The 15,658-nt window shown below is 39.4% G+C and overlaps 1 protein-coding gene across 1 annotated transcript in view; it reads right to left on the reverse strand.

Annotated features, from left to right (window-relative positions):
- Positions 1-15,658, reverse strand: part of DCHS2 (dachsous cadherin-related 2) — a 122,324-nt gene that overhangs the window by 40,773 nt on the left and 65,893 nt on the right. The window contains exon 13 of the mRNA XM_087866409.1: positions 13,580-14,437. Within this exon, the coding sequence (XP_087722535.1) occupies positions 13,580-14,437 (858 nt within the window). The remainder of the gene's footprint in view (positions 1-13,579; positions 14,438-15,658) is intronic.

The raw sequence follows: 15,658 nt of genomic DNA on the forward strand, positions 1-15,658 counted from the left end.
TATCTATGGAAGAAACGCAAAAGGAAATAAGAAGGGACTCAAAACATGTCACTACAAAAAACCCAGTGAAACACAAGGGAAGGCAGCAAGAGAAGAAAAGAAGAACAAAATGAAAAACATACAGAAAATAACTTAAAAATGGCAGTACTAAGTCCTTCCCCATCGGTAATTTTTCAAAACGTAAACGGATGAATCTCTCCAATCAAGAAACATGGAATAGCTGAATGGGTTTAAAAACAACAACAAACAAGATCCAAGTATAGACCGCCACCAAGAAACTCGCTTTAGATATACAGACAAATACAGGCTGCAGGGGGGAAGATAAAGAGATATTCCATGCAAATAGTATCCAAAAGGCAAGAAGGGTAGTTATACCTACATCAGACAAAATAGAGCTGAAGTCAAAAACTGTCACGGGACAAAGAAGGATGCTACATATAAAGTTCTATTCATCAGGAAGATAAAGCAATTATAAATATACGTGTACTGAACAGCAGAGCACCTAAATATATGAAGAAAACACCGACAGACTTGAAGGGAGAAACAGATAGTAACACAATAATAGTAGGCGATTTCAATACTTCACTTTCAATAATGGATAGAGCAAACGGATAGAAAATCAATAGGGAAACAGAGGACTTGAATAACATTATAGACTAATTGCACCTAAGACACATACACAGAACCCTCCAACCAACAACAGCAGAATACACATTCTCAAGTATATTACACATTCCCATATATACACTCAAGTGCACATGGAACATTCTCCAGGACAGATCACATGTTAGGGCACAGGACTAGGGTTAACATCTTTAAGAATATTAAAATCATACCAAATATCTTTTCTGACTACCATGGAATGAAAGTAGAAATCAATAGCAAAGGAAAACTGGAATATTCATAAACACATGGAAATGAAATAATACACTCTTGAACAACTAATAGGTCAAGGAAGAAATCTAAAGGGTAATTAGATAATACCTTGAGACAAATGAAACAAAAGCACAACATACCAAACATGGGCTGTAGCAAAGGCAATACTAAGAGGGAATTTTACAGCAATAAATGTCTACATTAAAAAAAGAAGAAAGAGGGGCACCTGGGTGGCTCAGTTGGTTAAGCAGACAACTCTTGATTTCGGCTCAGGTCATGATCTCAGGGTCTGGGTTTGGGCCTGATTCCAGCTCTGTGCTCAGCGGGGAGTCTGCTTGAAGAATCTCTCTCTCCCTCTTCCTTTGCCCCTCCCTCCCTCCCTTCCACCACCTTTAAATAAATCTTTAAAAAAGAAGAAGAAGAAAGACTGCAAATCAACAACCTAACTTTACATCTCAAGGAACTAGAAAAAGGAACAAACTAAAAGCAAAGTGGGCAGAAAGAAAGAAATAATAAATATTAGAACAGAAATAAGTGGAATACAGAGTAAAAAAACAAGAGGAAAATCAAACTAAGCTTTTTAAAAAAATATCAGCAAAATTGACAAATCCTAGGCAAGCCTCAAATAACAAAAATCAGAAATGAAAAAGGAGATATTATGAATGATGCCACAGAAACAAAAGGTATCATAAGATACTACTATGAACAATGACACACCCCAAAATAAGATAACCTAGGAGAAAAGAATACATTTCTAGAAACATACACTCTATCAAAATTGAATCTGAAGAAAGAAAAAATTCTGAATAGATGTATATCTAGTCAGGATATTGAATCAATAATCAAAAACCTTCCCACAAAGAGGACCAGATGGTTTCACTGGTGAATTCTACCAAACATTGAAAGAAGAATTAACACCAATCTTTCTCAAACTCTCCCAAAAAAATTGAAGACAACACTTGCAAACTTATTTTATAAGCCAGCATTACTGTGATACCAAAACCAGAGACACCACAAGGAAACTACAGACTAATATCCCTGATGAATCTAGATGCCAAGGTCCTCAATACAATACCAGCAAACTGAATGCAACAGCACATTCAAAGGATCATATGTTATAACAATGTGGGATTTATCCCTGGGATGCAATGATGGTTCAATGTATGAAAATCAATGTGATACACCACCTTAACAAAATAAAGAATAAAAATCACGTGATCACCTCAATACAGGCAGAAAAAGCATTTGGCAAAATTCAACACACGCATGCATGATAAACACACTCAATAAACTAGGAACATAAGGAAATTATCATACATAATAAAGGCCATAGAAGAAAAGCCCATAGCTCTAACATCCTATTCAACAGTGAAATCAAAAAGCTTCTTAGCCAGGAATAAGATGAGAATGCCCACTCTCACTACTTCTGTGCAACATAGTACTGAAAGTCCTAGCCAGAGAAGTGAGACTTTGAAATTAAAAGCATCAAAATCGGGGAGGGGGGGAGAATAAAATGAATGTTGTATTTAGTGACATGATCTTATATATAGAAAACCCTATAGATGACACACACACCCAGTTGGAACTGATAAATGGATTCAGCAAAGTCGTAGAATACAAAATCACCACACAAAAATCAGCTGTGTTTCTATGCACTAACAGTGCACGATCTGAAAAAGAAATTAGGAAAACAATCCCATTTACAATAGCATGAAAAAAATAGAATAAACTTAACCAAGGAGGTGAAAATCTTGTTCACTAAAAACTACAAAATATTGCTCAAATAAATTATAGAAGACACAAATAAGTGGGAAAATATTCTGTGTTCATGGAATGGAAGGCTTACTACAAAAAAAATCTGCAGAATCAATGCAATCCATATCAAAATCCCAATGGCATTTTTTACAGAAATAGAAAAAAAGAATTTTAAAATGCATATGGAATCTTAAATGACTCCAAAGAGCCAAAACAATCTTGAGGGGAAAAAATGCTGGTGGCTTCACACTTACTAACTTCAACAGTACAGAGCTACAGTAATCAAAACAGTATGGTAATGGCATAAAGATAGATACATAGAGACCAATGGTAGAGAACAGAGATTCCAGAAAAAAACAAACAAACCCTCATGCATATTTTCAAAGGATCCTGGCAAAGGTGCCAATGCTACACAATGGGAGTAGGTTAGTCTCTTAAACAAATGGTGTTGGATATCCACGTGCAAAAGAATGTGTTTGGACCTTTACCTTACCACACATTCAAAAATTAAGTCAAAATGGATTAAAGACCTAAATGTAAGACATGAAACTGTAAATCTCCTAGAAGAAAACTTTTAGGGGGAATGCTTCATGACTTTGGATTTGGCAACGATTTCTTGGATATGAGAGTAAAAATACAAGCAACAAAAGCAAAAAATAGATGAATGGGACTACATCAAAATGAAAAGCTTCTACACAACAAAAGTAACCATGAACAGAGTGAAAAGGCCACCTATGGAAAGGGAGAAAATATTTGCAAACCCTGTACTTGGTAATGAGTTAATCTCCAAAATATATAAGGTACTCCTTCAACTCAAGAGCCGAAAAAAAAAAATTTTTTAATGAACAAAGGACTTGAGTAGACATTTCTCCAAAGAAAACGTAAAAATGACCAACAGAGTTTTAAAAAGATGCTCAACATCACTGATCATCAGGGAGATGCAAATCAAAACCACAGTGAGATATCACCTCACACCAGGTAGGATGGTTGCTATAAAACCAAAACACAAACCAGAAAATAACAAGTGTTGGTGAAGATACAAAGACATTGGAATCCTAGGATACTGTTGGTGATGTTACAAAATGGTGTAGCCACTATGGAACACACTATAAATGTTCCTCTAAAAATTAAAATTAGGGGCGCTTGGGTGGCACAGCGGTTAAGCGTCTGCCTTCGGCTCAGGGCGTGATCCCGGCGTTATGGGATCGAGCCCCACATCAGGCTCCTCTGCTATGAGCCTGCTTCTTCCTCTCCCACTCCCCCTGCTTGTGTTCCCTCTCTCGCTGGCTGTCTCTATCTCTGTCGAATAAATAAATAAAATCTTTAAAATAAAATAAAAATTAAAATTAAAATTAGAGCTGTCATATGATCCAGAAATCCCACTGGGTGTATATCCAGAGAACTGAAAACAGGATCTCAGAGAGGTGTCTGCACAGCCATGTTCCCTGCAACGTTATTTACAACAGCCAAGAGATAGAAACAACCTAAATGTCCTTCAGTGGATGAGTGGATAAAGAAATGTAGTATACACATACAGTAAAGTATTATTCAGCCTTTAAAAGAAGGAAATCCTGGGGCGCCTGGATGGCTCAGTTGGTTGGGCGACCAACTCTTGGTTTTGGTTCAGGTCATGATCTCAGGGTCTTGGTCTCTGTCCTCAGTGGGGAGTCTGCTTGAGATTCTCTCCTTTTCCCTCTGTCCTCCCCACCCCACCCCTCAGCTCATGCAGTCTCTCTCTCTCAAAGAAATCTTTTTTTTTTTTTAAGAAGGAAATCCTGTCATAGGCACTGATGAACCTTCATTTCATAAATAAAGCAGTCACAAAAAGGCAAATAATTTATGACTCCACTTATATGAGGTAGAAGTTGAAAATAAAATGGTGCTTGTTAGGGGCTGGAAGGATCAAAATGATTTGTTGTCCAATGAGAATAGAGTTTTAGTTTTAAAAGATGAAAATATTCTAGAAATCCATTGCACAATGATGGGCCAGCGTTATCACTACTGTACTGTGCACTTAAAAATGATTATTTATGATGGTAAATTTTATGTTATGTGTTTCTTACCACAATAAAAAAAGGAAGAAAAGTTGATTTTTCCCTCCCACCTTCCCATCATCAAAAATGACTGAACATATGTTACTAAAGCTTTCCAAAAAATTCACCCCTGGGATGAGACAAAGCATGGAAAATCTCAAAACAAATAATTTTCCATAATTTGTGAACAGATGAAAACCATGTTTTAAAACATAAATGGCATGCAATCTTGAACACATTTGCTTTTGTGAACACCTAAGGGAATAATAGAGGAAGCTAGACAAAGTGCTTATTGACCTTTTCTGAGCTTTAGGAAAAGAGAGATGTGGAAGAAAACCAATATAGAGTACATGAAATAAGGAGTAAACAAAATTATCTGAAATGTTATTTTTAATGGGATTACAGATATTAGTGGCCAGATTTTTTAAAAGGAGGATTATCTATAAATGGATTCAATCCTTTGAAATTCACTCATAACAACGTAGAGAAAAGCAGGTGCTAAAGTGATCCCTTGATGTTCCTACTACCTCTCTAATTTTGTGATTTACAGAAGACCATATTTAAAGCATGAGCTTGAGAATTGTCAGTGTTGCTTCAATGTTGGATCAGACTCTAAGTCTTGTCTGTGGACCCGATGCTGCTAGTCTCCCCTCATTTGCAGGTGATCCCCTGTCTAGTCTGCATCCCTAGGCTGATGACCAGACTTCAAATTTCTTTCATTTGCAAGAACTATCCTTTTTCTCCTTTGCAGCTCCCAAGGCAGCCAGAACCCAGAGCCTACCTGTGTCCAGAAAGAAAGGTTGCACAATTTTTCTATACGAGTGATTCTCGATTTTGGTTGTTAGATACCCAGCACGTTTCCAATTACTTCAAGAAACAATGAAAATGTCTCCAAAAAAATCTTAAAAATATGCTTTACTTAGATTAAAGAAATGCCTTTTAAGATGTTTTGAGATGCCACATAATGAGTACTACACTAAACTATTTCAATGATTCCATTTTATTGTCACAGTTTTAGGGAGATGCATTGCTGTCCTTAAAATAGATAAATCTGAAACCAGGGTCCAACATCCAGAAATAACAGATACTAATTGAAAACAAAAAGGAAAGAGAGGAAATCCTGATATTTCTAAGCCTTTTATTCTGTTTCTTGCTGAAAGATAAATGACATTTCTTGGTAAACTTTACAGTGCTATCAATCACAAATGTCCAAATCTCTTCCAACTTCCAAATACAGAACAAAATGCCCCTCTGATCTTCAGGACTCCCAAGCCATCGCCACGTTCCTTTGTCACCCTTCACAGCAGAGCTTTGTGAAAACAGAATTCCCCACCCCCACTTTGCTCTGCACTTCCCTGTACTTCGGCTTCTAAAACAAATTTCTAGACACTTCATTCTCCCTACTGTTCCCAATCCTCTCCAAAGTTGCTAAATTCTATTTGGGGGCACACAGTCTCTGGAAGCAGCCACAGCTGCCTCTGGAGTGCATTTAGGTGGTCTCAGCTCCTGGTCTCTATTCTTGGCCAAATACTGAACCGTTTTACCAGAGCAAACTTATTCTTCAGACCTTCCTTTCTGGACTCTCCCAGCCCCTGGTGTGGCTAATTGTGTCATTTTCTCTTATCCTTTATATTTGATGCATGGACTTATCTTTTTAGACATGCCTTCCTTTCTACCATGTTCTTATCTCCTGACACCAAGATGGCATCCTCAGACCATCTCAGGCAACACTCCTCACCTCCATGGATGAGAGGTTCTTTGAGTAGTGGGTGACAGCCCATCACTTCATGTACTTCCGCTTTGGGGACAGGCCTCCAACGGAGCTGTCGCCTTTCAGTCCTTATCTTAACTAATCTCTGCTGCAAATTAAAAGCTGCTGACCACTTCCTGCTTCTTGAATGTATCGCTTTCCTGTCCCTCTAACACCACCCTCCCAGGAATTGTCAGTGGTGCCCCTGCAAGCCCCTCCACCTCAGTCTCTCTGATAGATTCATTACTTCAACACCTATAAAATATTGCCATTACTTTAGATTTCTTCTAGGCTCTCTCTCAACCCCTACCCTTGGCCTGCATGCATAGTTACATGGGAGTTTCTACCAATTCACAAAGTCTGGTCTATCTTCAAAAATCTCATTTAATTGGTTGGGGGTTGTGGATGTCTAGGTAGCAGTAATTTTTAAAAGCTCCCCTGGTGTCTCTATGGTGATTTACCATGTGTATTACCATATCACCCTCCTAACTCAGATCTCTCCTCAGTCCTTGATGAGACCTCCAAAGTCAGCTAGATATAAAAGATGTTTTGTCACTCTTTTGGTAATTTCGAGGCTGTCAACATCACACTAGAAAGCTCACAAGAGCCGCTTCAACTGTTTAGGATTAATGAGCGACTATCTGATTATGAGCTTGGCTTCCTGTGTCTTTTCTCCTAGAAAGAGAGACCGGTCATCTTGGCATGACGGTTGTAATCCACATGGCAATCATAGTTCTTCATATACATGAAAACTGACAGCCCGGTCTACATATCAGGCTCTTTCATATTGGTTAGTAAGTCCCAACCCAGGGGAAGACTCCCCGGCTTGTTAATAAGATGAGTCTTGAACTTATAATGGCTGAGGCCCGGATGTGAGACTGGGGTTAATTTGCAAAGATGAGAGGTGCCTTATTCTCTTTCTTAAAATTTTTATTTATTTTAGAGAGATACAAACAGAGCATGAGGGAAGGGGCAGAGGGAGAGGGAGAGAATCTCAAGTAGACTCCCAGCTGAGCAGGGAGCCCGATGTGGGGCTTGATCTCAGGACCCTGAGATGATGATCTGAGCTGAAACCAAGAGTCCAGGCTTAACCGACTGAGCCACTCAGGCACCCCAAAGTATTTATTTTCTCCTGAGACAGGCTGACCCCCACCTAAGGCATTCTTCTCTATCTCCTCCAGAGCTATCACAGTGGTAGGAAGGTGAAGAAATTCCATTCTGTTTGTAAACAGCTGGCTAGATAGCACTCACGTCAATGAGTTTCATTCCAAATATGAGACTGGCTTTAAATAAAATAATGAAAAGGGGATGATGAGTAATAATTGCTTCTCTTTTTTTCATGATCATAAAAATGTGTATGTTGGGCCCTGTTCCAAGTTTGTGGGTAACACAGATTATGGGAACTCTTCCCATCACTTCCATCGTTATGGGGACTTTCACCTTAAAAAGTATAATTGTTATCTTGTTTGGACACAGAATGGGGGCAGAATGCAATAATAAGGTTTAAACACTGCAAGTATTTCACTGTTGTTATAGAATTGCTGTGTAATAACTGGTTGCTCTGGCAGGAATTTATACCCAGTGAACTTGAGAGATTTCGATGAAGGATTTGAGACAGAGGAGGACAGCAATAAGAATAAAAACAATGACCAGCACACTATATGACCTCAGTTAATCCTTACAGTAGCCCTCTGAGGAAATCATTATCCTGTCCTCTTTATAGAAGGAGAAAGAGAGCTTGTTCACTGTGAGTGGGACCCGCCCAGCTACACTACTTTCTCTCACACCATACTCCACATCCATGTGCCCAGCTTACCAAGAGTAAGAACCAAAATTTACTGGACCGACTGCCAAAGGTCCAGAAGAAGGGGCTGTCTTCTGAACCACCAAGATCAGGTTTGTTTAGGATACAAAATTAAATATACATAATAACTAGTTAGAATGACCCCATGGGTCATCATGTTTTCATTTTATTTCAAGATTTTTAAGGTCTGAGTATTTACTTTCAACCGCAGCATCTATACAATTCATAATTTCATTTTTCGCCTTCATGGTGACCAAAAGAAATGCATGGAGTTGTGAATAGTCCACACCGGGGACTGTGACTGGTGATTCAGCCTCATCAGGATATCCAAAGCATTGGGAGTGAAACAAGAAATAAATGCTGGCTTCTAGAAGGTTCATTTAAATTGTTTAACAGATTGAAACACCTCAGACAACCATAGTTTATCTTTTACTTCAAAAAATTCAGGAAAGTTCGATTTCTTCTCATCTGGGTTAAAGAGGAAGAGTGGTAAAAGTAAAGAGAGGGGAATCACTTGGATTTCAACTCTCTCTCCTGTTGCTGTATCGGCAGCCTCTCTTGTAGAGGCAAATGGTATCCGGGGAGTGGCTTTCTGTGAGTAAATGAACCTATCATGACCAACTCTTTTTTTTTTAAAAAAGGTTTTATTTCTTCATTTGACAGAGAGAGACAGCCAGCGAGAGACACAAGCAGGGAGAGTGGGAGAGGAAGAAGCAGGCTCATAGCAGAGCAGGGAGCCCGATGCGGGGCTCGATCCTGGATCCCAGGATCACTCCCTGAGCCGAAGGCAGATGCTTAATGACTGAGCGACCCAGGTGCCCCTATCATGACCAACTCTTAAAAAGATTTTACCTATCAAAGAGCTGCTTTTCAAAGGTAACTATATACTGAACTATTTATCGTTTTAAACAGTTGATGTTAAGTTTAATGTTGTCAATAGATGAATGCAATGTTGTTTTTTTTTTCAAAGATTTTTATTTATGTATTTGTCAGAGAGAAAGCACACAAGCAGGGGGAGCAGCAGACAGAGGGAGAAGCAGACTCCCCATTGAGCAGGGAGCCTGACATGGGACAGGATCCCAGGACCCTGGGATCATGACCTAAGCCCATGACCTGAGACTTAGCCGACTGAGCCCCCCAGGCCCCCCAGATGAATGCAGTGTTAATCAAGACTCAAACCTGTGAGCTTTCCAAGAAAGAAATGTGAAACAAATATAAATAGATTAGAGTTATTTGTTTTAACTTTTCATTTTCTTAAAAGAATATTGAAATGTTAAAATTAATTTGGGGTGATGAAAATTTATGATAATACAAAAAAGAATTCATTCAGGATGTCAAGCGATACCTAGTGATAGGGTATTTGAGTAACCCACAGAAAATGTAAACTTCCAATAAGCACATATTTTTCATTTGAAAATAAAAATTGAAGACATATTTTGGGAGGAAGCAATCCTGGAAGCCATAAAATGTTATTAAATAATTTATATCAACACCATTCTAGCACTAATCGATGGATTTACAGTCTTTTAAAACCACTGGAATTTAAAAGCAAAAAAAAAAAAAAATCACCTTCTGGTGTCTAGGATATGATCTGGTGGTCTGTGAATTCGGGTGGGGGCCAAGTTTTGGCCAGCTTGAAATGTCAATCAATATGCTATGCGTCGTGTCACTGTTTTCATAGGAGGTTAGGAAATCCTGCCGAGCCAGGTGTAGGTTAGTTGAATCTAATCAAATTCAAGGGTCTCCTTAACTGTCATCTTTGCCTTCTCTCTTTCTCCTTCCTACCTGATGCCAAAGTTTAGCTTCTCTCTCAGTGTAGACTTTATGCCCTTCATACACGTCATGGTCACTCTTCACAGCGAGGCCCCAACCTGTTGCTTCAGATGTCTTGAAATGTATACTTACCTGAATGTTTATGAATTCTGTATGCTCGTAGTACTGCCACAAGTATTTCTAGTCGTCTTTATGGGTAAGATTTAATAACGAGATTTTTAGAGCCTTAAGTTCTATTAAAAGGTAACAGTCAAATTTAACTCCGTAATTCTGAATACAAGAGGATTAAGAAGGACAACTCTGATCAGGGGTGAAAGAAGACAGAGTGACGTGGACAGGAGGATGAAGGCTTCCCATCCATTTACTCATTAGCTTTCCTGATTGAATCCCAAACAAGAGGCCCGCCTTCAGAGGTGAGAAAGTAATTTGGTTTTCACTGTCTTCTGCCCTCACTTTTTATCTCAGACTAGGTTACTCTTAACTGTATTGATTAATCCAATTGTAATGGCTGTGAGTAGATGGAAGGTGTACAGATATGATGAGACGCTGCCTGAGCGATGGGCAATGGGCTAAAATCAAGGTCGCTTCCTGCCATAATGGTTTTCTCCTATCAGCCGAGTGAACCTACGACATCCCAATGAATGGCACATGGCAAAAATGAAAACAGGTGCAAATCTTGCACTCCCATGGCAGTTTTTATTAGTGTGACTTTAATTCACTTCTGAATTCAACCACAAATATTATACTTACTAAGCCATAACTTAATTTCATATTGGAATGTCTTCTTTGGGGTGCCTTAGATAATGACTTTTACTTAGGTTTAATTCTGCAAACAAACTGATCCTCTTCTAACAATTAGGGGAAGCCCAGACACGTTACTTAATATTCAGAAATGTCATTCGCTAACGTCACAAAGCATGGTAACAATGATGACGTCCATGCTAATTCTTTTGAGGACTAATATATTTAATGCCTATTACTCTGCCGGATTTATACTGGATGTGAATGTTCACTAGCAGTGGTTGGAAACCCTCTAAGGTGAAGGACAACTGAATGAATTAAAGAAGGGGAAACTACTTGAGGAAAAGTCAAAGTCTCCCCAGTGGTTGACAGGGCCCCACGTGGTCTGTTGGTCCTCGGACCTCTTTTCCTACTATCCTTGCCCTTGCTTACTCTGTTCCGGTTACACAGTCCTCTTTGCTGTTCATTGAACAAACCAGGCAGGTTCCCACTACCTTTTCCCCTTTTTTCTGAAATGTTCTACCCCAAATATACTGTCTCCTCTCTTGAGGTCTTTGCCCAAATGTGCCTGCTCCACGATGTCCGCTCTTACCTACTCTTTGAAACTGCAATATTTCCCCCAGCCCAGACCTCCCAATGCCCTCTTCCCTTGCTCTGCTTTTTCTTTACTTGCCAGCTCTTGTCACCATCTAAATAGGCTATAGTTGTTTATTAGGTTCATTGAACACTGTCCCTCTATCCATGCTAGAACGTAAGCCTCACAAGGACAAGTTCACTAATACATCCCACCAGAAAAGTAAAGTACCTGATACTTAATACTCATTAAAGAAAAATGCGTGGTAAGAGCAAAGAAAATACCTGAAGAGTGACTGTGTAGAGCAGTGGAGGGCCCCAGAAGGCAGAGCTAGATTTATGGAGAGACAGAAAGGGGGCAGGGCTGGGTTCAACATATGAATGACTTTCCAAATAAAGAGATTTTCCAGCTTTGCCCTGCAGTCAAATCACCCGCAGAGCTTGTTAAAAACCATTCCTGGACTCCGGATCTAATGAGGCAGAACCTTCACGGGTGGGTTACAGATCATTTGTTTCACACCCAATTTCTAGAACCACCCTTCTAAACTCAGTCACCAAAATATTCAAGGAGAGACAGAAAGACCAAGTGTCAAGGACGTTTCGAGAAATGTTCATATTTGCACTGCAGATGAAGGCTGGGCTCAAAGATTCTCTAATTGTATCAGATCAATTTCAAGATTGATTACTATACTGCATTTTGTGCTATATTATTTAGAAAATGTTAACTTGACTTTCCATCAGGCTCTGCTCTGGTGTTGGAATGTATCCCTCCTAAGAGTAATAGAAATAGAGCTTTAAGGAGTATCTCATTTGTTTAACATTTGTTTAACATGTAACGCTTCTGTGGAAGTCTCATTACCTGTAAGAATATAAGTTGGAAATTTCTGACTTAGTTTGGAAGTCACTATTATTTCATTTAATGCAGATAACTACAATTCACTCTTAATAATGTTTAGAATAATGAGAGGCCTTCTGAGGAAGCAACTTACGGGATACCCATAATTTCACAAAGGGTCAATGTCAAGTTAATAATCTGCAGCTGAAAATAACCCTCATTTAATATTCAGTATTAAATTGAATATTCTCTTTTCATAGAGAAGGCAGTATAAAACGTGTAACATAGATATTTTCACTATGAAATGAATAAGACAATTTCAGAAAAATGCCGGTTGTCTTTTAAATAATGGCTTCTGTAGGTATGGGGAAAGTGAAATTGCATCATGACAAAATGACAAAATACAGACAAAAGAATGCCACAAGCAGGTGCACAGGGCACAGCACACCTTTAGCAACCAAGTGCCTCCTCTTCGAGTCCATGTGCTTTGCCTGGTGGGCGGAAAGAGTCAGTAGATTCATTGCTCCGCTCTCTAGTTAGCTTGAATCACCCAGGTCAAATGTCTTTCAATTTACAAGTATCTATATAGAAGGTTTTTCACTTTTGGGTTAGAAAGACAATTAAAACTGATTTTTTATTTACGTTTCCCATTATGACATAAAGGTAAGGTAGTAATTGGAAAAGAATTTAGCGTTATGAGGAAAAATAGTTACTGTTCACAGAAGCCTGGACTGAGCTGCCCTGAATCCTTCGAGGATCAGCTATGACTGCACTGTTTGAAAGTCCCTGCTGACCATATCAAGATGAATAAAGATACTAGTATTCGTAGTTTCTATTTAGGACATGCTTACTCTGTGTCAGACGCTGTGTTAAGTGCTGTACATGAAACTGGCTTATTCAGCCCCCAAGCCTAATGAGGTAGGCATGATTCTTACCCCCAACTTATGGATTAGGAAACTGAGGCTCAGACAGATACCGCTGCCCAAGGAGGTGCGGTGAACTTACGTCGGATTTAAACTCAGGCAGAGCCCAGGCATTTAACCACAACAGACCTCCTCTTTTATTGTACTTCTAAGAAAGCACTTTAGGAAATGTACACTTGTTAAGGAATTCAGATACATTTAAATTAAGGTGGTTTTTTTTTTTTGAGGTTGTAAACTTAAATTAACTGAAACTTCAAAAGCCCTAAATGATTTATTTTTCAGTATTTTTACTCTTTGTTGTCTTTAAAGGGTTGTGTGCGTGTGTGTATGTGTGTTTTACCATATTTGAAGGTCCTGTTCTAATACTATATGATGGGTGAGCGTCAGCCTACCAAACATTGGCTGAACTCAGAAATTTGTGACTGAATCTGCAATAGCACTCTTGCTGTATAATCCTTAGTTTTATGTCTTTTGCCCAAACAGGTACAATATATAAAAATTTGAGGGGACACTCACCTGTATCACAATTTTCGGTCACAGTCCCTTTATACAGATGGTGGCTGAAGGAAATCTTTACATCTTCTCCCTCCATGTGAACAACTAAGAGGCCAGTGGTCATCCTAGCTGGGACCCCTTGGTCCCTAACTTGTAACTGCAGCCAGATTGGAAAATATTCCGAAGATGGGCGGTGCCGAAGTCGGACTTCTCCTGTATATTTATCAATAGAAAACATGGACTGGGTCTCTGCAAAACTAAAAATGACAGTTCCATTGGGTCCCAAGTCAGGGTCGCTGGCTGTCAGAACAGCAGTTGTCTGGTTAGTAGGTGACTGGGGGGAAAGAAAAATTTCAAAGGGGTTCTGCTCCCAAACTGGGTCATTGTCATTGACATCCGTGACGTGTACTTTTATAATGACAGTGGTGCTTCTTGAGCCCTGGACACTACAGTCTCTGGCCGCAGCCCTGAACGTATGCTGAGATCTGGCTTCTCGGTCCAGGGTGTGGCGGGTTCTCAACGTACCTGCCACGGCATCAATGGTGAATGCACCGGAAGTCTCATCCACCAGAAAATACTCAGTTTGTCCATTCAGACCCTCATCCCTGTCCACGGCAGACAGCGCAAGAACCACTGTGCCCACTTGAGCATCTTCTCTCACGGAGGCCTGGTAAAGCAGCGTGGGGAAGGACGGGCCGTGGTCATTGTCGTCCAAAACTCTGACCTGCAGCTGCACTAGAGAGTTCCTCGGCGGATCCCCCAGATCAGAGCACAGGATGACTAGGGTAAAATTGCTGATTTGCTCCCGGTCCAAAGCGTGAGTGGTTGAGAGTTCTCCTGAAGTTTCATTAATAGCAAAGTATCCGTCCGTATTTCCATCTGTTAAAGAAAACAAATTCAAATTCAAAATTCATTCGAATTGAAGAAGTGGCAGCCCTTTGCTAGCTATATATACATATATATATGATTCATTATATATGTGTATGTGCTATGTATAGTCATACATGTGTTGAGATATATACATATATATGTGTATATGAGATATATACCTATACATATATATATACACACATACACAGGATTCATTCATTCAACAAAGATTTATTTCATGATTATTGCATCCTAGCACTTTTGTAAGTATTGAGGATATAACAGTGAACATGATGAAGTCCCTGCCCTCATGAAGCCTCTATTATCAGGGATACACAAAATAATATAATTCAATAGTTCTCTTAATTCGAATAATCAGAACACTTGCTTTGACTGATTTGCAGCAGTATGGATTTTTGTGTCTGCATTTACAACTTTTTATATTCATATATTTTTCCTCTTGAGATGATTAAAATGTATGTTTTATTTGCAATAAAATTCCTGGTGGCAGGAATAAGAAACAGGATATAACGTCCATTTTTAGGTATCAATAAAAAACTGACAGGTTGATAGTGGTATTGTGGATGCAGTGAGATTCTCTTCCACAGCCCCGTGAACCTTGTGCATGAATCATAACACTTCTGTAAGAGATAGGGGAACACTGGTCTGTTTCTTCCCTAACTTAAGGAATGATGAGGTTTTATTCTTCTCCGTATACTCCAAAAAAAATCTTCACTTTACTCTTGCCCATGGTACCAAGCAGAAGAAAAGTTAAACCTGAACACAGAGACAAAAAGCCTTCAAAGATATCTTAAAGTCATCCTAAAAATTAGTCAGGAAAAATATAGTTCAATGACCTTTTGGGCATATTTTGGATGAGGGGCATATTCTTGGATGAAGCACACTATTCCAAACAGTGGGATCGGGGCGCCTGGGTGGCTCAGTCAGTTAAACGTCTGCCTTTGGCTCAGGTCATGATCTCAGGATCCTGGGATCAAGCCCGGTATCGGGCTCCCTGCTCAGAGGGGAGCCTCCTTCTCCCTCTCCTGTTGCTGCCCCCTGCTATTTCTCGCTCTCTATCAAATAAATAAATAAAATATATATAAAAAAAAAACCCACCCCAAAAAACAAAAAACAGAGTGGGAATTTACTGGAGTCTGCCAACAGCATGTGGGGAAGAAGTAGAACAGCGTTCAAAAAACAACAGCCATAAGTAGCTTTCGGGGCTGA

This window comes from Ursus americanus, chromosome 13 (assembly GCF_024610735.1).
Source record: "Ursus americanus isolate L20-20 chromosome 13, mUrsAme1.1.p, whole genome shotgun sequence".
NCBI classification, from domain to species: Eukaryota; Metazoa; Chordata; class Mammalia; order Carnivora; family Ursidae; genus Ursus; species Ursus americanus.